This window comes from Carassius carassius, chromosome 6 (genome assembly GCF_963082965.1).
Source record: "Carassius carassius chromosome 6, fCarCar2.1, whole genome shotgun sequence".
NCBI classification, from domain to species: Eukaryota; Metazoa; Chordata; class Actinopteri; order Cypriniformes; family Cyprinidae; genus Carassius; species Carassius carassius.
Window position 1 is genome coordinate 118,892 of NC_081760.1, and position 24,095 is coordinate 142,986.

The 24,095-nt window shown below is 37.4% G+C and overlaps 1 protein-coding gene across 5 annotated transcripts in view; it reads right to left on the bottom strand.

Annotated features, from left to right (window-relative positions):
• Positions 1–911: 911 nt before the first annotated feature.
• The window catches only part of LOC132142140 (zinc finger protein basonuclin-2-like), a 151,171-nt gene continuing 127,987 nt past the window's right edge, over positions 912–24,095 (bottom strand). For 4 of the 5 annotated variants that reach the window (XM_059551772.1, XM_059551770.1, XM_059551771.1 and 1 more), the window contains 2 exons: positions 12,447–14,767; positions 912–5,256 (listed from right to left, as the gene is read on the bottom strand). In XM_059551772.1, coding sequence (XP_059407755.1) covers positions 4,497–5,256; positions 12,447–14,767 — 3,081 coding nt within the window. In that variant the 3' untranslated portion in view covers positions 912–4,496. Of the gene's footprint in view, positions 5,257–6,192; positions 6,267–12,446; positions 14,768–24,095 lie in introns of all 5 variants that reach the window. The other variant, XM_059551774.1, reaches the window with a different exon arrangement.

Sequence of the window (24,095 nt, forward strand, 5' to 3'; positions counted from 1 at the left end):
ATATATATATATATATATATATATATATATATATATATATATTTGCCATTTAAATTAATGTGAGATGAAGGGCATAATACTGATGTTGTCCACATGAGGGAGCCACCGGATATAAAATCCTTTAAGAAAATTGTTCAATATATATATATATATATATATATATATATATATATATATATATATATATATATATATATATTGCATATAATTCATTTTATTTTCATATAGTTTAATAAAGCCCTATATAATAAGTATGCAAAACTGTAATATCCCAATACTTAAAGACCATTTTTTTATACTTGAATTATTAAATATAATTGAACAATTATATTTATCAAATATAATTCATGTTTCAAAAGAATTTTACATAGACAATATTATTTAAGTAATATATTTAACCAAAGTAATTAAAATTACAGAGAAGAAATTATCATATTTGTTACACTATTATTAAAATCTAATAATACATTATTAGTAGAAGCTAATTATACTGACACAAACAAAAACTTAACCTAACCAAACTCCATGCTGGCAGTACATGAGCTTATGTCTGTCATTCATTTAAAGTTTTCTAGTTAGCTTTTGCCGATTAGCTGTATCTGTCCACTGCACAATGACACATAAACGCATCAAAGCAGATGTAACTGACGATGAAATATGTAGCAGATGAAATGCACATCATGTGCAGTACCACAACATCAAACACACCAGAAATTATTGTTGCTGTGCATAAAATTTTGTCTGCTCCAAAAATTTTGTAACAATTTAAGTAAATCTATATGATTTGATGTATCATATTTCAATAATACTCTTTGACATAAATAGGACATTTCTGTGTTGATTTTAATGAAGAATGCAAATAAACTAAATAAATGTAATTGTCTGATCCAAAAGAATAAAGTACTTCAACGTGCCAGTGACTCATAAATCTTTAATATAAAATTGTACAAGAATTCTGATTTGTACAAAAATTCCATTTACAAGCCAAAAACCATATGCATTTTATGCCAAAAAAAAAAGAGGTTATGATACAAAATATTCCAAGAAATGTAAAATCGTTAAAGGAGGACATCATACTGTCTCATGGGACAAAAGTAAACAATTTAGACCTAAAGTAGCATTGTTAGGCTATCAATAATCACCCTTATTAAGTCTTTTTTTTCACACAATTTTTTTTTAATTTTTTTGTTTACTTCCTCTATTGTTAATGTACTTTTCTTCAGTTGGCAATAAAGGACGATCAAACAAGACAACTACATTAAACACCAAATTAGAACAAAAGAAAAGTTTAACAATTATTTCAGGCTTATTATTGTCTGTGTTGAACAGAATATATCATACTTGTACTGAATTATGGATTATGGTTTTTCTTTTCTTTTCTTTCCTTTGTATCACTGATCTTCATGTAACTGATCACACTGATCAGAATGTTCATCTGTGTTTGCTTTTACAAGGTTTTTTTTCTTTTTTTCTTGAGAATAGATGTCTTCTATTCTGCAGTTTCAATTCCATTTGATCTTATTTTTGTCCTGTATCACTCCATGTGCTCGAAGGAATGGCATTAACACAGCAAACTTACAGATCACCTTCACAAGATACTACATTTTGTGATACTACAGTCTGGGATGGTCCTGTCCTCAGAGCTGCAATGAAATATTTAAGGCTGACAGACTCTTTTAGCCAGTGGTTCCATGGGAAAAGCCTAACTCTATGCGGACAATGCAGGACAGTTAATGAATGCCCAACTCTGTCCACCAGAGATCCTACAGTATAAGAGTTGGAATTTACTCTCCAAACGAGATCAGCACATCACAGCAGAATGTCCTGAGAAACTCTGGCTTATTTTCATTTGGTTCTTCACTTCTTCCTTCTTACTATCATACATATCTCTTGTTAAATGAGTGACACTAAAACCCAATTTGTAAGACCCCTTCATATATTATTTGGCTATTCAATGTACTGTACTTTTTTTATATAACTATCAGACACATTTATTGCTAATAGAGACACAATGTGCATGTAATCAGGGATTCAGATTTGGAAGCCTCAATAGATTGAAATACAAAGCTTTTCCTTCGTGTCCATGCTGTGTCTCTCTACACGTCTTTAGTTTGACAGTCTGGAAAATATGGAGGCCATGAGGTTGATAACCTTCACTTTGTGATATCACGTTACCCATCTATATACATACTGTATTTCTAATTATTATTATCGTTATTATTATTATTACTATTTGGGTTCTAATAAAGCACCAGCCTTTGTCAGTCTTAAAAGTGCATTCTGTTTGAGGGTCACAGGTTAACCTTATGTTGCTGTCATCTTATTGAGTAGTTATTGGTGCATGAATTTGTTTGGCCATTGTTTTTCCAACATTAAAATGTCTCTGAAGTGGCACTCTTTCATGGGCCTTTCAGAGAGAAGGAAAGTAAAACACTGCTGTGACTCTAGAGGGAAACTTGGCTGTTTGTGCTCAATTTTCCCTTTATATGGAATAAACAGGCAATTACAACTCCTTTACTGTGTTGTGTGCCATCCGGTGAAGTTAAGCGTACACTATTAGCCAGCATCCCTGTAGGACCCCCACACTGTCAGCAGTTGTGATGGGGGTAAGAGGCAGCGGATAGGGTGGTGGAAGAGCAAGAGAAAACAGAGGAAGGAAGGAAAGAAAGGAAAAGAGAAAACCAGAAGGACAGCTTGGCTCTCTCTCCATGATGCAGTACTGTCAGCAACATTTTCTGAGTCACTGAATGTAATGAATTTACATTTGATTACTAGACAGATCAGTGGTGGAAATATCTCCAGGTTCTGTGTAACAACACATTTTTAGTGACCCACACTGCTGCAAATATCTCTTAATCTTCATACCTTCCATCAGGCCTGCTACTGTCACTGCACATAAAGGAGGGAGCAAACTCATCTAGTCTTTGTCCAACATTAATAACCTTTTGAACGAAATGGAGTTTCAGTAATGTAAATTACATTTCATTCATTCATAATTATCTTTCATTTAATTTATTACAAATGACAGTAACAGACATTAAAATGGCTAATTTGCATTCAGTTAATTATAAACAGATAACTAGAAATAAATACTCATATCAAAATACCCACTAACTGGATCGAATTGAATAGTGCTTGGTTCGTTGTCTTGATATTGTGTGGCCAATAGACAATACTTGCCAGGAACAAAATAAAGATGAAAATATCAGAGATTCTCAGAGGTTCTGCTATAAATTAATTTCTGAACTGAATGCCTAAACTTCTTCTCAATGTGTAGTTTCTGATCGTCTTTGATTTTGGTCACAGTTTAGAGCCTCTCTTGTGTGGCACCATGAAATGTCGATTTTTATATGATAAAACTGATCAAATTTTAGAGACAAAATAAATTACAGGACACTTACTAACTCCTTTAAAGTAATACTACATGCAGTAGAAAGATTCTCTACCTAACCTCTGGGCTAATTAAGCCTGTAACCATACACTTATACTCTTCAAATGAAATGATCAGAGTCAGTAATACTTATTTGCTGCATTCAAATGAATATACCTGAAACACTTACTAAATGGGAAGAATATTGGGTTTAATCATGTCAAATGAGATAACTCTCATATAAAGATCTGGCACACGTCTATTAAAGGTACAGTAACTATCACTTGGCACTGTATCCTTAAAAATGTCACTTTCACGTTGGACAACCATCATTGTAAAGTGTTATCCTTGTAATAATATTACAAGTCCCACTAGTGTAGATGCAAAGTGCAAAATTATATATTTTTTCTCCTTTTAATTTTTTTAGTTTTTTAAATTTTTGTACTAAAGCTATAAACATGAAAATAAAAGAAAAAAGGTACTTTGTCAGAGCTAAAAGCATGCCAGCTCCGTCTGTATATCTAACAGGTAGATAAAACAAGTCACAAGTCACATGTTTTTACTTTTTCTTTTCTAAGGTAAAACATTTTTAAAGCCGATATAAATGAATCAAGCTATGCATATGCTACTTTGTCTTGCTTAAATTTTAAAATGAAAGTATTAGACTAAAAGAAAAACAAATGAACAAAAAAGAGAAATATCAACCATCAATACAACGGTTTCACACCAAAGCCCCTCACAACATTAGTATGTACACTTTTAAGCCAGTCATGCTCTTGTATGGAATTCTTTAAAAGCTATCATTACACAAATACATTTTTTTTTTTTTAATTTTTTTTCTCATTATTGTTTCTGCAGGCAAGAGACACAAATTAAAGACTGAAAATAAGTTTGTCTCAGGGATGGACAGATCTATGGTGTTCAGTCTTTTGCTTCCAAAAAAAAAAAAAAAATGGAAATGTCAAAAGGGCACAATTCTGCTCTAACTTTTCATACTCGAAAAGATGTTTGGAGAGAAACAATGCTGTGTTTATAGTATTATGGTATTGTTGCCTGGGAACAGAGAGGGGATTGTTGCATGGAGCATATGGAACTTGAGGCAATGTGGTGGGCAGGGATGTCTGGACTAGTCAATCATTGTGGTATAGGGGGCATTTTTGTGTAGGTTTGGATTCTGGCTATGTCTGTTTCTGCTTCTCACAGAAGAAAACATCATGTTACAGCCAGGAATTTTGCATTTGTGCATTTCACGCAGGTGGACAGTCTTGTAGTGCACCCGAAGGGTCCCTTTGTTACTGTACAGTTTGTGGCAGATGGTGCAAAGGATGCCTCCTGTGCCATTACCTCCACTGGATGCCAAGAAGGATGGTGAGAACGAAGGGTCACAGCGTAGAAACCCCTCCTCTGTGGCTCCTTCTCTTCCTTCCTTCCTGGCGTCCTCACTATCTTTTCCCTCCATATGTAGTGTCTTAGCCACAGTACTAGGCGTGCAGTCCTCATTGTCACTAGCACCCTCCAGGTCATCCAGCAGGATGCCCTCATCGCTGCCCTCATCAGACTCCTGTGAGGATTGCACGCTGCCGCTTGACTGCACGCTAGAGGTGGTGCTCAGGTCCAGCACCATGTAGTCCTCACTGGGGCCATGGCAGTAGCCGTTTCTGTGTGAATATTCTCTAGTGACTGGGGATCTCATTCCCTCGTGTCCTCTGCCTCGTGGTGGTCCAGCATTCCCTACCCCCTCCAGTCCCAGATGGTGGTCAGCATAGATCGTAGACAGGAACTCAGCACGTAGCTCTTTAGGCAAAGTCGTAAGCTGGGGATCCAGGACAATTTCATCCAGCTCTTTGGTCAGTAGTTTACGGTGCAGGTTGATGTTGGAGCTATGTCTGTAGGGAAGAGAGGATAGGGTTCTGTAGCAATTTATTTGAACTGAAAATATATAAAGATCTTCAAACATACATACATAAAAAAAATTAATAAAAAACACACTTTCTATATTTTCATGCTTTTATTTGAATGACTGCATGGATGTGTGTTAGAGCACACTACTGTCTGACGCAGCACAGAGTTCAATAACTCTAACACAGCTTAAACAGTATCCTGCTAAAGTGTTTACTCCTGTCAGCATGTCTGCAGGCATGCACAAATGCAATTGACTCTGACTCAATTAAATACTCCACCACATTGAATGGGAGTTTATCAATTGATTTGAGCCATGGTAATGCAATAATCGAGGGAAACTCAATAGCATATTAACTCAGACTTGGACAGCATTAGCACATTGACTCACTCCTGAAGATAGCTTAATCGAGACCCATAAGCATATTGTTAATTTAGGCTTCACTTTAATAAAGATGGGCTTTCTCTCACCCCAGTCCAGGATCACATAACACACAGTAAGAGGAAGTGACTTTACCTCATTTCATCTAAAGCTTGACTTATATTCTTACATCTGCTCTGCCTCTAGACAACTGCCTCAAATAATTTCCTCAAATATGAGACCATGCAATAAGTCAGTCCTCATGATGTTCAGCCAACAATAGCATAAATATCGATGTAGAATTGGCTAAAAAATGAAGTAACAAAACCAAAATAAAGCAACCAAGATATCTTTGTGACTGAGCCTCTGTGAGTGCCATTAAACAACTGCCTACCACATTTCAATCTATTAGTAAACAAATGTAGACACAAGAAAACAACATAAAATAAAATAAAAATAAAAACCCAAGGAATCCCAGGCCATGCAAAAGGGCTAAAAGTAACTTAAATAATCACCTAAATGTGACTGAGAAATAGATTGTACAATGTATTGTAGAGCTTACCAGCAGTGCCATGGTTGATGCAGTCAAAAAGGGTCCCTTTTCTTTAATTATTTAGTTCCCTATCCGACATTCTCCTGCAAGAAGTGAAAATAAATTCAATAGAGGGACCCTTTCTGGTGATAAAGGTATAGAGGAGTGGACCACCAAAGCATCATCATCAACATTCCAGAGAGCAGCATGTGGTGATCAACTTATAATAAGCATGGTAGACATAGCTGATTGTTATCGTATTTTGCTTATTTATACAATATCAGACCAGTTTAATGTTTTAAGAAAGTTCTGACAGGAAACAATTAACTATTATCAATAATATCTTTAAAATGCCTAAGGGGAATCTATCTGTATTTGGGGGAACTTTTAGCAATTATTAAAACTTGTTCATTGTGACAGTCATTTTTTTTGCAGTTGATGATGCTTAAGTCGACGGCTCCTTTTGCAGCATGTGACTATCCCTGGAAATTGCACCCTCACACTGCTCATAAGCTCTAGGCTCACATAACTAATTGGCATCTAAACACACTGGCATGCTGCATGATGTTATTACGATATGATTTTACTGTGGTCTTAACTATAAGATACATTTATGCTTTGTTTAATCCCAGTGAAGTGGCTTGATGAGCACAGTGATGTGTTGACATGTTTCCTATTAAAAGGATTCTGGAGTGTTTAGATTGGCAAAAAAGAAAAAAAAAAGAATTGCCAATAGTGTCCAGTTTACAGCACAGCTTGGCAAAGATGCACTTGACAGAAGACACTTAATTTAATTTTGGAGGACTTCTTGCCACCAATTTTACTCAATTTGAGCTGAGATCCAAAGGTGACAGATCTAATGACAAACAGTGATGACATGTCTCAGTGGTATGCTTTAAATTATTTGTAACTGTAAACTACTGTATGTTGTATCTATAGGCAACCTTTCGATTTTACATCGAAATAATAGTATAGCGAGCACAAAGCAGCACTGTTACAGTTGCATTTCTTTTGCTTGCTTTTTAAAATTAATATACTGCAGCCACTTCCTTCGCAAACAACTTACAGCTGGGAAACGAAATAAGTTATGCACATTTGAGAAGCCCAAACACACAGACAACTCATGGTTCACTCTTTGTTAACTGCGATTAGTCTGAAATAATTGGTACTTACAAAAGGACTTCTTGTTCAAGAAAGCATTTAGTTTTACACATTTTAGTGATCCCTGTCCTCAGAAGAGAGTTACTGCAAATTTTAAATTTTTCCATTTTCTAAGCATTTTTATTTATTTAGTTTTTACAATGTTTAGAAATACACTAGTTTATATGTTATCTCAAAACTAATACATAAGACATTGAAGATCTTCATTAGGTCATAAAGGGTCTAAGAAAAGGACAAATTAATATTAATAATAAATAAATAAATAATAACAACACAAAAGCTTTAATGGAACTAGGCAAACAATCGATTTCAGTTAGTTTAGTTTGACTTAGTGGAAAAATCCAAAGGCCAAGACCTAAGACTGCATGGTGGAGAGCCTACACTTTCATTTATCAGGTAAAGCCTTTCTGCCTCATTTCCTTCTCCCCTGCAACCCCATTTCAGGCCACAGCTAAGTTCTGCCCCTCAGTCCCCGGCTCCATCCCCCAACACCCCCACTGCTCGCTCTGCCTCCCTCCCTGTCGACCTCTAATGTGGCAGCCAAACTAATTTGCCCAAAGCTTGAGGCAGCTTCTCCTGAGAATCCATTTTTTTGCTCTGCAGAGGAGGCGAGAGGTATGGCTCTTAATGTGTCTTGTCTTGAGAATGTTAATCATCTTTAGGATTTGATGGCCCTTTCAGTTCCTGCCAAGTGTGCACATTTGTGAAATGAGTTGTAATACTCAATTGCAAAGGGAAAGAGAGCCACATTAGATGATGAGGTGCTTTGTTTTGTCTTTATCTTTTCCTCTAATGTGTAGTGGGTAGCTGAAGATCAGATCACTTTCTCTATGTCAAGGCCATCAATAGCTGAAAATATTCAACAAACACAAATGACAAAGTCTAGTCATAGTCTGGAGTTCTGAATTCTCTACGCCTGACATCACATGTCTCAACACCACAGGAAGAGAGGAGAGGAATGGGAAGATATAATTAACCTTCACTCTCCCTAACCACAGTTGGCTTGTGTGGGACCGTAGACTGAATATTAGCACACCATGGGAATCTGGAGCCAGTCAGACACTCAGGGTCATCTGCAAAAGTGAGGGAGATCACATCCCTGATATTTCATTACACATTTTTTTTTTTATTATTATTACTATTATAATTGCATCCTCTAGCAAATGTTTATTCATTTTAAAGAGGAAACAGATGCTTTTTTGAGATACCTGAACAGAATGCAATTTATGAAATCGACTTCTTATTCTGGGATGTCAAGAGCTAATTTAAAAGTCGGTGTGGCGAAGTCTGTTAACACTGAATTTAGATGCCACATCAGCTTTTCTTATTTGGATTTTAAACCAGCTATGTTCAGACTGATTTTCTGTCCATCCGTCCATCCATCCGTCCATCCATCCATCCATCCATCCATCCATCCATCCATCCATCCATCCATCCATCCATCCATCTATCTATCTATCTATCTATCTATCTATCTATCTATCTATCTATCTATCTATCTATCTATCTACAGTATCTATCTGTCTATCCGTCTATATATCTATCAATCTAATCTATCATCAGCTTGTGATGGATCCATTTCAAATTTGAAATTTTGCTAGACAATTAAATTGTTTAATGTGTACAACTGTAAAATCTGTAATGTGTTATTTTATCCCGACTTGATTGATTATTGTAAATCTCTTTTTACTTGTCTTATTAATTCATCCCTGAAACTTTTACAAGTGGATCAAAAAGTAGCTGTTAGGCTTTTAACTAAGTCATCAAAGAGATCTCAAGTAATCCCAATTTCAAATTCTTTACATCAGCTACCTGTCAAATTTAGAATTAATTTTACAATTATTGTGTTGCTGTTTAGAGCTTTGCATGGCCAAGTCCCTGTGTATATGAAAGAGATGTTGCAACCCTATAACTTCAGTAGGAACTTGAGATCCTCAAATCAGATCCTGCTAGTTGTTCCACATTCTAGATTGAGGAAAAGCCTTTGAAATAGTTGCTCCTTAATTGTGGAATGCACTTCCTCTGAGATCTGTGGACATTTTTAAAAATCAGCAGAAAACTCACTTGTTCAAACTTGCTTTTGTCTAATCTGTTTTTTTTAATTGTGATGTCTGCTTTTAATTTTAATTTGACAATTTTGATGTAAAGCTCTTTGTGACACCTGCTCTTGGAAGGTGCTATAAAAATAAATATTACTTACAAAAGTAGTATTCAAATAGTTACATTTTACAACTTCAATTATTGTAAAACTTTAAATTATTGAAGGAATTTTAATAGGCAAATTTTGGTAATGTAAAACAATGATACTGAATAGTATATATTGACATAGGAATGTGTATGGTTTACATATTAGAGAGTTTACAGTGACAGCATTAGAACATATTTGAAAATATACATTAAATTATAATAACTGTGGATTATTAAATACATTTTCATAACACACAATTGGTGTTCTTTTTAACCCTACTGCATAATCTCTGATCTTAAAATGCACTGATATATACATTACATACATTTAGCAGACACTTTTATCCAAAGCGACTTAGTGCATTCAGGCTATAATTTTTTATAGTAATTTTTTTACCAGTATGTGTAATATACTGTATCAGCAAGGGCATTGACCTGAATATCAATGAAAAGATTTCTATAAAATACTATATTGTAATATTCTATTATCATATGAAATACATTAAAACTCACAGTTGTTTTAAGTGTTTTTCCTACATGTACAGTATACTACTTATAGTATGTAAACTCTGGTTACACTTCATTTTACACTGTCCTTGTTACATGTTACTAAATATACTTACAAAATTAATAAAAAAAGTATGTATAATTACATGCAACTAACAATAAACCAAACCTCAACCATATAGTAAGTACATGTAGTCAATTCAGTAATTAAACATATAATTATACTGTAACAAGGACACTGTAAATATGACCCTGGACCACAAAACTGAAGTTGAAATTTGAAATTGAGATTTATAAATAATCTGAAAGCTGTATAAATACGCCTTCCATTCATGTATGCTCAAGTAGGATCGGACAATATTTGGCCGAGATACAACTATTTGAAAATCTGGAATCTGAGGGTGCAAAAAATCTAAATACTTAGAAAATCACCTTTGAATTTGTCCAAATTAATTCTTAGCAATGCATATTATGAATAAAACACTTTAGTTTTTATATAATTATGGTAGGAAAATTACAAAATATCTTCATAGAACATAATCTTTACTCAATATCCTAATATTGTTTGGCAGAAAAGAAAAAAATCTAATTTTTTTTTTTTTTTTGGCTATTGCTACAAATATACCCCAGCGACTTAAGACTGGTTTTGTGGTCCAGGTCACAAATAAAAGTGTTACCTAAACCCTTTTGAATTTCAGTTCTTTGAGTTGATCTGAGTGATATTCCGTATACTCAATCTGCAGAATGCTCTGCTTTGGGCACTCTGTTTCTCTAGCCTTCTAGACTAGAGGAACATCCCCAAACCTTTGTTCTCCCCTACTGCTGGCAGGGATGACTCGCATTAAAAACAAATCATTCTTCCCTCCACAGGCGGAAGGACGTTACTGCAGCACTTCAGTAAGAAAGCAGTGGCTCACAAACATCTTGCTACTCAAATTTCTACTCCACTCACCAATGATGTTTACACTGTAACCCTAATAAACAAACGGCTGGGAACAGGTGCCACTCCTCACAGGAACTCAACAAATGCAGGGAAGATATCAGGGGTGGCTATACCTTAGCTTTTCAGTTTCAAGTAAAGTGGAATAAATGTGAACGAATAAACACACGCACGCACGTACACACAAATGTAAATTAAAATGCCATCTATCATTTGTTATCTAAATAAAATTGCCACTTGTGACCAGAGAGGGTGAGAAGAGACAGGCTCTTATCTCTCTTTCCTCTGGAGTGAATGAGATGGATGATGTTTATTTCTATCTCTCAATTACTAAAAATATATAGTACTTAACTATGTCTAGAATGCTTTCTCTGACATGGGCTGCTCTGACACTGCTTTTGTCTCACTCCACATCAGTGAATGTTGACTTCAGATGGATTCATGTTTGAATGTGCATGTCTGTCAATACTTTTTATATTTCTTTATTTTGCAACTTGATTCCTACTATTCATGGACTTCCTTTAGGTGTAATTTTTAAAAGTGTGTAAAAGGGCAACTAAATGAAACAAATTATTGTAACTTTCAGCTAAATTATATTACTACTAACCATAAGTAACTTTGTGACAACAAGTCAGCTAACTCTCACTGGAATATCAGTAGAATGTTATGGTTAGGGTTGGTATAATATTTTGTCATACCTGCAAAGTGGCTTATAATCAGTAGAATTTCCATCAAAATAAAGTGTGAGCAGATATTAAGCAAACAGTCGACTAATACTGTAATGACTGCTAGCTGACATGGAGTAGCAAAGGTATTGTACATGTAGTTAGTAGAAAGTGGACTATCAAGATAAAGTGTTACCCATTTTAATTGCAGAGCCAAAACAATTACCTTAGGAGAGTCTACATTTGAGTGAAGAGAGGTTTGTGGCTTGCCCTCTAGCATACATGTATTTTGGGACTGTTTATGGTAAATGTGTTAACTAGCAGTGAGTGATAGCTGCACCTCCTAATGCGCTAATGAATGCAGTGGTTTGACAAGCTTCAACCTCTGTTAATGTATGCATGTCTACCTGTGTGTGACAGGTGAGCAAGTGCAGGTAAACAGCACATTAATGCATTAAATAAGTGTCTGCAGAAATGTACAATCAACACATGTTCTTCCTGTTAAAGCATAATTAGCCCCCCACCTCACTCCCCCAAAACATGCACTAATAATGAATTAAAATTAAACTGGTTCCCCAGACAGGTTATATCTCTATTTCATGTAACATAAAAAATAATGGTCATGATGGAACTACCTTTAAATGGACATCATTTGAAATAAATAATGCACTTAAAAATAGTATAGTACAGTGTAGTGAGTTATGCATATTTTGTTTCACTATTGTTTAAAACAATATATTCACATCTAATCTGCAGATTTATAAGTTTAAGATTTATAGAATAAGAATAAGATTTCAGTGGAAAATGACAGTTATTTGTCTCACCTATCTCTGCTCCGTCGAGAAGGGAAAGCAGCATTGCATCCAGCCACAGTACACACATGCATCTCTTTTAGGTGTACATTCTTGTAATGTAGTTTGACACTGTATGAACTTTTAAAGCTCTTTTTGCAGACATAGCAGATCTTCGGATCAGGACTGGAGCAGAGTTCGCCGTCAGGGGATTGAGAAGGGAATTTTGGTGGGCTTGATCCATAGCTCATAGAGGAGATGAAACTTTCATGTAAAGCAGCCATGCTGGCAGCGGCGGCGGCGGCGGCAGCTGCCATTCCCCCATTGTAAAGGCTATATTGACCCATGCAGAACATGTCATAAGTAGGATCATTGATCTCTTCCTTGATTTTGATAACAGGCTGGTGTTGGGTGGGTGGGGAATGGGTTTGGTCCTCCAAATCTTTCTGTAGGTGTCCCTCATCTTCTGCCCCCCGGTGTTCCTTGCTAATTCTTCTGTCTAGGGCAGGCTGATGTACGTCCGGGTCCATCAGCTCATCGCGGTAGAGCATCTTGGATTCAGATGTCTCGGACTCATTTTCAAAGTCACGCTCATGATCTTGGTCCTCAGAGGTAAAGCTGTCAATACAGCGCAGGTCGCCATGACCTCTACTACCGTGACTCCCACTGCAAACTTCTTGGTCGGGATGGAGCATGCCTCTAAGGGCTAGACTGGGACTCATTTCATCATGCAGTGGAGACTGATGTCCACTACCTTCACAATGATGACTGCTGCTGCTGCTGCTGCTGTTATTGTTGTTGTTGCAGTTTCCATTGACATTGTTATGGATGTTTGATGGCTGATGGTGGTGATGGTGACAGCTATCTTCATCATCATCATCATCTTTGTCCTCATAATCATCTGCCACATCTATCACTTCTTTCTCTATCTTTACTGGCATGCTGGACTTGCGAGGCTTCTTTTTAGGCATAGGGTCCAGAGTCACGGAATCTTGGGTACTGGGTGTTGTGGGCAGGCGATGAGAAAACATCGAAGTTTCATATGCATGCATATTGTGGGAGCTAGAAGTTAACATCTGTTGCTGGTCCGTCAGAGATGTGCTGTTGGTTGTGGTAGGCAAAATTGGACTGGTGGGCAGTGAGACTGGGGGACTAACTAGGTCAGCGGGAGAGAGCAGTGTGCGATAGAAGGGTGGCACAGGTTGCACTGGCTGCACAGACTTCAGGGAAGGAAACACAAGAGGGCTCTGCAGAGGGGACTGTATCATGGCGTCAAGAGGAGGTGTGGCAAAGCTTAGCGGTGGCCGACCGGGGCTGGTCAGATTGAAGCCACTTTTGCAGCTTGATATGACAGGTGTTGCTGTCCCAGAACTGGAGCGAATAAGATCCTTGTCCCGGTTGTTCCTCAACATGGGCATATGAAGCCGAGGATTGGGATTAGCGCTATGGCGGTTACGACTTCGCAATGAGCTGAAGACCATATTACAGCCTTCAATAGTACAACGATGCTTAATCTTCAGATGCACAGCGTTGTAATGGATCTTTAGAGTACCCTTATCATAGAAAGTCTTGCCACAGGAGTTGCAGCAGACACGACCCTTACGTGAGGTTGCACCCATACGACGCATGCGATGCATTTTGGAAGAGAAAGAAGAGTGTGTAATGTTTTTCGATTGTTCGTTCTTTTCGAAATGGTGATGGATTTGGTGGTGGTTCAGATTGCTGGACTGCTGCTGTTGCTGCCCCTGCGCTTGCTGCGTTGGTGTCTGCGGTTGCTGGGACTGCTGTGTAGATGGTGTTGGAGAGATGGGGGAAGCTCTGTTGGGTTCTGTCTTAGGTTCAATGGCATTGGGTAAGGTTCCCATTGTTCCTCGACTGGGACTTTGACCGCTACGAAATGGTGAAAGGGACACTTCAGATTCACTGGTCTCCACTGGCTCACTCTGATTGGGCAGATTTGGCTCTCGCATTCTGAGACCTGATTGCTCAATGGTCAGACCGTTTGGTGGCAGCCCTAACATGGGGGCTGACACTGGGTTGATGTACTGGAAGGGCAGCAAGAAGGCCAGACTGTTTGGAATGTTTTCAAAATGGTGAATGCTAGAGGGGCTGTTGTTCTCTAGGTGTGACAGAAGGCCAGGACTACGTGTGCGATTGTTGCTTTCAATGAAAGTTCTGATTCCAGAGTCAGTCTTTGACGAGGGCACTGTGACGGCCTGACCCTCCTTTTCCTGGATGGCCATCAGTTCCACAATAGACTTGGTTTCACCAAAGCGCAGAAACTGTTGAAGAGTGATGATCTCCTCTTCCCGGGACATTATAGTCCATCTGTCCAGAACCTTGCCTGCAGCATCCTAGAGGCCATATCAGAGAAAAGATAAAAACAAAAGAATAAATACTTTTTTTATGCATAGTGCCTGAGAAGATATAAGTGGTGAAATAAGATTTAGGGAATATCCACCAGTGTTCATTTATTAGCGCAGACAAGACATCAATCTATTTGGTGTATGACAACGAACAAAACTTCTCCGAAGATGTGAGAGGACAGCTGCCTCTTTCACAATTATCCACTGATTTCTGACAGACTGTAAATGCAGTAATAATATCTGCCTTGAATTTTGTGTCAAATACAGTCTTAAAATATATCAGTATATCAAAGGGTAGATTCACAACTTCACAAAATCTAAACAAGTCAGTTTTAAAACAATTTTCATTTTTGTGGTGGCAATGTTGGACATAAAAAATAAGAGGCTCATGTTTATTTAACTGCATTTAAAGAAGCCTTGGAGGTGACAGCAATCTTGCATTACTTTTATGAGGCAGGATGCAGATCAGTATTATCTGAACTTTATGTTAAGTAGGGCTCAAGCAGTATGAAGTCCTTTAGGATTGTACTTGTATGAACATGATCATGTCACTGTGGGATCTCAGTTGTCATTAATGTCATACTGTACGTCAGTCAAGACATGTTAAAAATGGGTGCGTGCAAGAAAACTTGTCCGGAGTTCTACATCATCAACCCATACACGTTCAGTGACTACGAGCTGCATTGCACGAGGATCTGTAATGTTGGCTATCATTAAAGGTATATGAATGGCGTCAATACCAGCTTATTTATGCAGAATAGTGCAAGCAGCACTACAAACCCACATGAAATGGCAGTGCAACCAGTGTTTATCATAGCAAAGGCAATGAATCATATGAATTTCATTAGCAAAGGATGAGAGCACCGGATTATATGTGGTTAGAAGGAATGTCTAGCATTAATTCTGATCATGACTTGTCTTGAAAAAACAAAGCTAGTTTGACGTTTGTCGTAAGAGATGTCACACTGCAGGACTGTACGGCAAACCTTCTTAAAGTCAAACTAACGATCAAAGACTACAGATTTTAGCCTAGGATTATAGGAATCTTTTAGGATTTTCAAAATTTGTCTCAGACAACCAAATAGTGGGCAAAATCGCAAAGTGTGAGCCAGGCTTTAATTGGAGTTTAGGGGATGCATGTCTCAAACTAGATCAAATATTAATGAAAGCATTCTTTATCAAGAAGATGGTGTCAACTTAAATCTTATATACTTTTTGCCTTCAGGCACACAAGTCTGAAATGATGTAAATCTGAACATATCATAAAATGGCCTTGGTTGTTTGGTTTGTTTATTTATTAGATATTCATTCATTCATTCATTCATTTTGCAGAAACCGATCCATCGGATGTGGGAAGTTTCCATCTTGAGAGAGCAGCATTGCTCCAGGAGGAAAAATAAGCAGCACTTCCAAGGAGCTTGTTCTTCGGCCAGAATTCAAAGTAATGGTATTATTAACCACTGAAAAATAAAACAGTTTGAGCTTTACACACTTGCCCATTGCCAGATGCTGAGACATGGCAAGAGATTCTGGGAATGGAATCTTGGCAGACTTTTTTCAGTGTTGTGGTCAGGCTTGTAACTTTGATACATAAAATTTGTGTTCTGTTCCTTCTCTGGTACCTGCATTGACTCTGAAGTATGTTTCCTGACATTACGTTACTGTGCTTCATAAATGCTACCGAAATGTAAAAATGAGAATAACAAGTTTGAAAATTAATCAAATGTTATAAATTGCCTAACCACCAAAATCATCTTCATGTGACCAATTAGGCTTTTAAAGCCATGTAGAGTAACAGGCATTTCATGTACTATTTATAAAGCGTCTGTAATTGTTCAATGGTATTTGGCTGTGGTACTAAAAGTGTGCTGCTCTGCTCATCCTTCCATGAGAGTTTATGAATGGCACTTCCAGTTTAAGGGGATAGAAGATTAGTTTGCTCTTCTCATACGTGATCCAGTTTACCCTTGACATAGAACAAGGCAACATCAAGGGAGCAATGGTTGTTCTGATGACAATTAGAGATGACACAAGGCAAAGCTTTGTCTGCCCTAGGCTGCTAGGCTCTATGAATGATAAATGGTTACTCTGGATTTTAAGAGCTGTAAAAAACAACAGCACAAAGCACAAAGGGCCTTTAAGGCGCAGACAGAGAATAAATGTTTAAAGAGAGTGGGAGAGAGAATGAGAGAAAGTAAAGAAAAGAGCAGATAGTAAGAGAGAATGAGAGGTGGGAATACAGAATGGTTTCACAACAGCATGGCCTCAGAAATTTAAGCAAGATAAATTCTTCAGAGACAGCACATCAATAGTCACTGGGGTATTTGTTGTTAAATATACATTAAAAACATTTTACACTTTCATTCTGTGTTTGAGTATGAGTTTAGCCTGGAGGTAAGACTTTAAATTTCACCCTCAACAATATTATTTTTTATGGCACTGTGGTTTGAACTCCTGTATTTCAATTTGATGTAATTTTTAAATGGTGCTAAAAAATGCTTTAAAAAATAAATACTGTGTGGAATATTTAAGCAATTCTCTCCTTAGTTCTGCTTTTTCTGTCTATTTTCTTACTCCTAGATGTTCATCACCTTCCTTCAGTCTTTACATTTCTAAAATGCATGTCATGCATATTCACCCAAATGGTCTGCTAAAAGTCTGTTAAAGAACATCGGAAAATACCTATGTGTGTACATCTGATGAAGGTTTTGGTTCCACTTTATATTGTGTCCCTAATACCTGTGTACTTACATAGTAACTACATGTGTATATAGTAGTATGTAACCGCAGTGTAAGTACACATTGGTACATAGTATCTACAGCTGTAATATTTATGTAACTGCACACATGTAACAACCCTCAGGGTGGCTTGTGTAAGTACAAATGTGTAACAGTACATTGGTAACAACACTTTTTTTCACTTCACTAAGTACTCGTGTAACAGAAATTATTTAACTACATTTTGTAACATGGAATTGGAATTTTGTAATTGGAACCATTTGATCCAGGGGGTGGAGATGGGTAGGTTTATGGGTAGGATATGTAAAGTGGGAGGAGTTGGATCTCGAGTTGGAGTTGGTGCACCACTGTGATACCAGTGTACTTACATGGTAACTCCTCAGGAACTGTACACAACATAAAGTGTAACATTCTGGACACCAACCACAATTTATATGTACAGCATAACTTACTGGATGCTGCTGTGTAACATCAGAGTAATTACATGATAAATCTAATATAAAGTGTAATGCTTTACTTACCAAAAAGTGCTGTTAGTCCTGTCACACATTTGTACTTTCTTTACCAAAAAGTGTTGTTACCAATGTCCTATTGCACATTTGTACTTACACATACCATTCATTGGGCTGTCATATATGTGTAATTACACAAACGTTACATCTGTGTACTTACACTGTGGTTACATACTACGCACACTATTACTATGTTACTAGTTACTATGTAAGTAAACAGGTATTAGGGACACAATATAAAGTGGGACCCAGGAAACATTTTAGAGATATACGGAATATGAGCAAACAGACATCATATAGATGTCTGTGTGATGTATGTGTGCTATCTGTACAAATTACTATGAAATATTACCCATAAGCAGAATGTATACCATCCTTTTCTGCCATCATTTACGCTCCTTCATGTATGTTGTTTCAAACCTGTTTGACTTTCTTCTGTAACTTGGGATATCTCTTATTTATTTATTTATGTTTTATTAAGTCAGTAGTAAAAGAAAAGGTTTGTTACCAGCATTCTTCAAAATATCTTTTATGTTCTGCAAAAGAAATAATGTCATACAGGTTTGTAATGACAAGAGGGTGATTAAATTATGATTTTTTTTTGTTTTTGTTTTTTTGAGAATTATCCATTTAATATTTCCTTTTATTATTAATATAGAATGTGAAAAAAAAGATACTGAAAAAAAAAAACCCTGCTAGTAAATGAGTAATGACTCACGATTCATTCAAACTTACGATTCATTCAGAAATGAAGTAAATGGCTCTCTTTGTGAATGGGCTTTTGAATCACTGTTTCACCCGATTCGTTCAGAACTGAATCACTGCTGTGTATTGCTTTGAGACACACAACAGTTCTGATGTGGCTTTTTAGGTAATACTTTTGTAGGCAGAACTGAGCAAAAACAGACAACACTGTGTCTGAAATATAACACAATATTAAATTGTTATCAGGGGCGGACTGGCCATCTGGAGCACCGGGACACTTCCCGGTGGGCCGCTAGCCAATGTGGGCCAGCCCACCCGGTACACAAATATATATATATATAAATATATATATATATATATATATATATTTTTTTTTTTAATTGACGGAAATCATAATATTCTACGCAAATGGATGAGTGAGTCGATCGCGCAGCCAAGAAGTGCGTTTTCGTCTAATTTAGAGAGAGACAGATTCATCTGGTACAGCGAATTTCTCTGAGCAGCAGGCCACTGTATACATTCACTTAAAACATAACCGACTGTGTTTACGAAAATACTTAGAGACAATTATTTTGAAATAATTGTGTGTGTATTTGTTCATTCAGAAGTTACGATACCCAAAAGATGAATTAATTCTTTGTACGCGCATTGTCTGAAATGCTGCTCACAGCGCGTGCTTTGAACGAGTGCGCGCAAGCTTCGAACGCGTGCAAATTGTTTAAAAAAGTTGAATCAGCAAGATGTAGAAACAAGTGAAAACGATCAACTACGATAACATTTCACCCCTCCAAGCGAGTGAACAACGCGAATTTTAAATCGCTATTCACGATAGCCCGTCGGGAAGAGCAGTGATACATTTTGGAGCCCGACTGCAAAACACAATAGCCCCTGGACGTCGGGCTAGCGATTTTGCGAGCCCTGCACCTCAGATCTATCCAGTTTGTGAACCACTGGTTTCCACAATGTTTTCGTTAAACAACATAAATGATTATTTTAAAAGATTTACTCAAGAGAATAATCTGTTCACGAATCGGATCATGAACTTATATTACCGCGTATTCATGCATCTGTTAACTGAATGCAAAGTGTGAGTTCTAGGAGAATGTTTGTCTCGTGATGAACATGTATCGCTCACTAGGAGTCGCTAAATGAACAGCTGCAGCACGCAGGTTATCTTTTTTTTTTTTTTTTTTTTTTTTCAATGGAGGATCAGTTGCCCTATTGGTTAAAATCCCCAAACAGTATACTTAAATATCAAATAAATAAATTACATCAAAACAGGGGCGTTTGCGTTTTGATGTGGTGGGCTGCTGTGGGCCAGAAAGTCCAGGGCCACTTTTAGTCCCAGTCCGCCCCTGATTGTTATTTATTGAACTGTTGTATAAAAGTATTATATTTGTATGTATTTGTATTGTATGTATTTGTGGGAAGTCCTGGTCTAGTGGTTAGAGAGTTTGAGGGTTGTGGGTTCGAGTCTCGGGCCGGCAATACCAAGACTGAGGTGCTCTTGAGCAAGACACTGAACCCCCAACTGCTCCCCGGGCGCCACAGCATAAATGATGCCCACTGCTCCGGTTGTGTGTTCATGGTGTGTGTGTTCACTGCTGTGTGTGGGTTAACTTTGGATGGGTTAAATGCAGAACACAAATTTTGAGTATGGGTCACCATACTTGGCTGAATGTCACGTCACTTTCACTTTAAAATCAATATCACATTTGCACTTGTGCTATTTTGGACAAAAACTGCACTTGTATCATTGTTATACTGCACTCACTGTATGTGTGATATTGCATAACTATATCATATGATATAAATATTAGACAATAACTTATACAGGGGTATTTGTGCCCCAATCTCTCGAATCTGTATGAAATTTAAGATGGATAGTTAAGTTTGGGGCAGGTGCATGAAATGCAATAATCATTTTAATGCAATATTTTAACCATAACTAATTAATACAGCCCCACAGTGTTGTTACATCTGTAATAATAATAATAATTCCTTACATTTACATTTACACTCAAAGCGTTTTACATAGAAGGGGGTTATCTCCTCAACCACCACAGTGTGCAGCATTCACCTGGATGATGCGATGGCAGCCATAGTGCACCAGAATGCCCACCACACACCAGCTTATTGGTGGAGAGGAGACTGCGTGATGAAGCCAATCAGTGTATGGGGATGGTTAGGAGGCCATTATGGTCGGAGGCCAATGGGTGAATTTAGCCAGGATGTCGAGGTCATACCTTTGACCTTTACGTGATCTTTGAAAAACTGTCCCAGTTCATAATGATAGTTAGTGACTGGTTCAAAGAATAAGATTAACTGCAATAATCCAAAAGCAGGTGTTGTTACTAACTGTTTGCTAAGGCGTTGATGTCTAACTATAAATGCTCAGAGCTGCATGAGAGCAGCCAGAGTACAGTTATTTTCAAACAGTGTCATTTGCATTCATAAGTTCAGCAAGAAAGACCTTCAACCATTTGTACCGCTGCCACTATTCAGCACTGGGCTTTTCATACAAATGTGACATGGCCAAGTATCACTTATGAGTTTAGCTCATTTTTTCACAATTTTCAATCAGAGTATAAAGCAAGAGAAGACATTAGACTGTAATGTTTAGCAAATGGAGCTGGTTAGAAACAGTTGGGCCAGCCAGCTGTCATGACACAGGTCACTAACGGCGCTCTGTGTAAGAGAGGCTACGCAAACACACCCATCCACAGTTCCAGAGACGCCTGGACCTGAGAAAGCCAAAGCTACAGAAAACTCTAGACTGTGTGAAAAGGAGAAAAACATCATGTGCTTTGGGTTACATTTAAGAATCTTTCATTGTTGCAATAGCTCTTTCCCATAGCTATATTTTATCAAGCATTCAGTACTCGATTCAAGAAATATTATACTGGATGGAAACCAAAACTAAAGGGGGTGCTACATTTAGATTGACTGGTACGATAAAATATTAGTATGTCTGCCCACAAATCAGCCTCAGGTCTTTAGCCAACTCCCTTGCATTAGTCAGGCAACAAACCTGCCATTAGAAGCACTTTTACACCAAGGCACTCATCTCCCAATTAGCTTAATGTTGCTTCTATCTATGCATTCTGCAGATTTGCCATACTCAAATGAAATCTCATTAGAAGCATTCCCCATGCCCCCCACCCCCACCCCCCGGTGCTGTGATGGATTACACTGTCATTACACATCCCTGACTCCTTTACATAATGTGGCTGAACACTGTTTGTGAGGTTAAAGACAATTAGTTAATAATTATAGCATTAAGTCACAGGTCTCATCTATCCATGGGGCAGTCAGCAAATGCTGCAAATGTGTCAGCGGTGATGGCTGTATTTATCTCACTGCTGCTGGTGTCACTTACTGCAACCCAGTAATGATGCTAGAGGCTTGAGCTTTGTAAACGGCCTCTGAGGACAAGCAAAAGATGGCCACATATTCACCATGCCAATGCTGTCGGCATAAAAAAGCAGTCTGTTATGCAGTTATTTTAGTAACATCTAGTCTTGTGTTAAAGGCTGAAGATGAAGTCCTTATGAAAATCCTCACTTATCATAGTTGCGGGATCATTAAACGTGAATAAATATACTACAGTGGGTACGGAGTATGAACAGGCAAATGCACAGATTACGCCACACCACCTTTTCTCTGATACTAGTGTAATATTCATATTTTGTGTTGTATTTCTCGATAAATTATTTTTTTTTTTATTTTATTTGTTTGATCAAAATACATTTGCTTCTGCCTATGCCTCATACAGAACTAACATTTCAAAACATCTAATTCGCCATGGACAATTGGTCTGGGAACCATATTGATCCAGTGACTCCCAGTGGACACAACAGAAATTCACTATTGATCAAGGGCTAGCTATCATATCCCAGAACCAAAAATCCCTTCCATCCCCTGTGTTCACTACTTCAAGGGAGGTTAAGCAGAGGTTTCCCTGTGATCTTAGAAGGTCTTGAACCCATGAATTGCTCAGTATTCTACTTTCTGACCTTTTTTATTTTAAGCACTGAATAATTGAGTAGGGAAGTGGCAAAAAAGGGGGAAAGGCTCAGTCAAAGCCCAGCGCCTGGAGCCATGACATCAGAGGGAGAGCTCACCAGAGTCTTGTGTAACTCTCATTGGTCAAATAGTGCCTAGTGATTATCATACAGCCCTCTATTCTTGGATTGGCAAATGTGGACATACAATGTTATATAGCTAATCAACATCATGTTCAGTTATACTAAAATGTGCAAATGTACATGTCATTAGTGGGGTGTGTGGCTCAGCCACCCAGTGATACATATCATTTATCTGACACACATGAAGTAATTGTGAAAGAAGAAAACATCCAGACCTCCTGGCAAAACCATAATCATGAATGACTGCTCATGATCTCTGGGTATACACTGACCAAGCTGAAGAAAACCTCAGCATCTAAATAAAGCGTGGCATATTATACAGCGCACACATGGCCCACTGTGCATATTCATATTTTCTATAATTTGGAACAGGTCTACTCTAATTGCATTGCCTTGCATGGTCTCTTTGCAGAACAGAGGTTAAAAAATATATCCCACATACACCATAGTCCTGATGATTTTGAATTTTCAGACATATTTGCTAAATTTATTTGAAAAGAAAAAAAAAATAGAGAAAAGGATGAATTAATTAATTAATTAATATTTATTGGCATTGAATGCACCCATATGTAAAGAACACCAAAATAGTGTTAGCAGCTCTTTAAAACACCAGATAATATGTAGAGAACAAAAAGTAATAAATATATAGATAAAATATAACAAATAGTATAAACAGTAAAAACCCTTAACAGTAGACCAGCAACAGTTGTGTATTAAAATGAGAAACAAAGGCATCCAAGTGTGGCAGAAACTGTGGATTATTATTTTTGTTGATATGAGATTCCCTGTGTACCAACTTTGGAATTTGAGCTTAAACCCTTGTCAATTGTCTTACTGTAAGAGAAAAGTCAAGTACAAAATTTAAATTGTGGTTGTGTCTGCATCATTGTCATTGCTGATGTTGGGCAACATTCAGGTGCAGAGGGACTGAGGGAAAAGAATCGGTTCCATTTAATTAAAGAGGATTTCTGTGATCTCCCTCTGTGAGGGAATGGAATGGATTTGCTGATCTGGGAAGCAGATGTTAGGTGGACATTGAATTCTTTAGGGAGAACAGTGCGAGTGCATGAGAAATGTCCCGTCTGAGGGTCTTTGGTGTCTTTTTTTATATTCTTTTTCATATCACATCTTTTTTTCTTTCTCTCCAGTGGTTCCCTGCTAATGCCTGAAAAAGGTGTAACATATGCTTACAATTTGCTTCTTGGCTGTCGT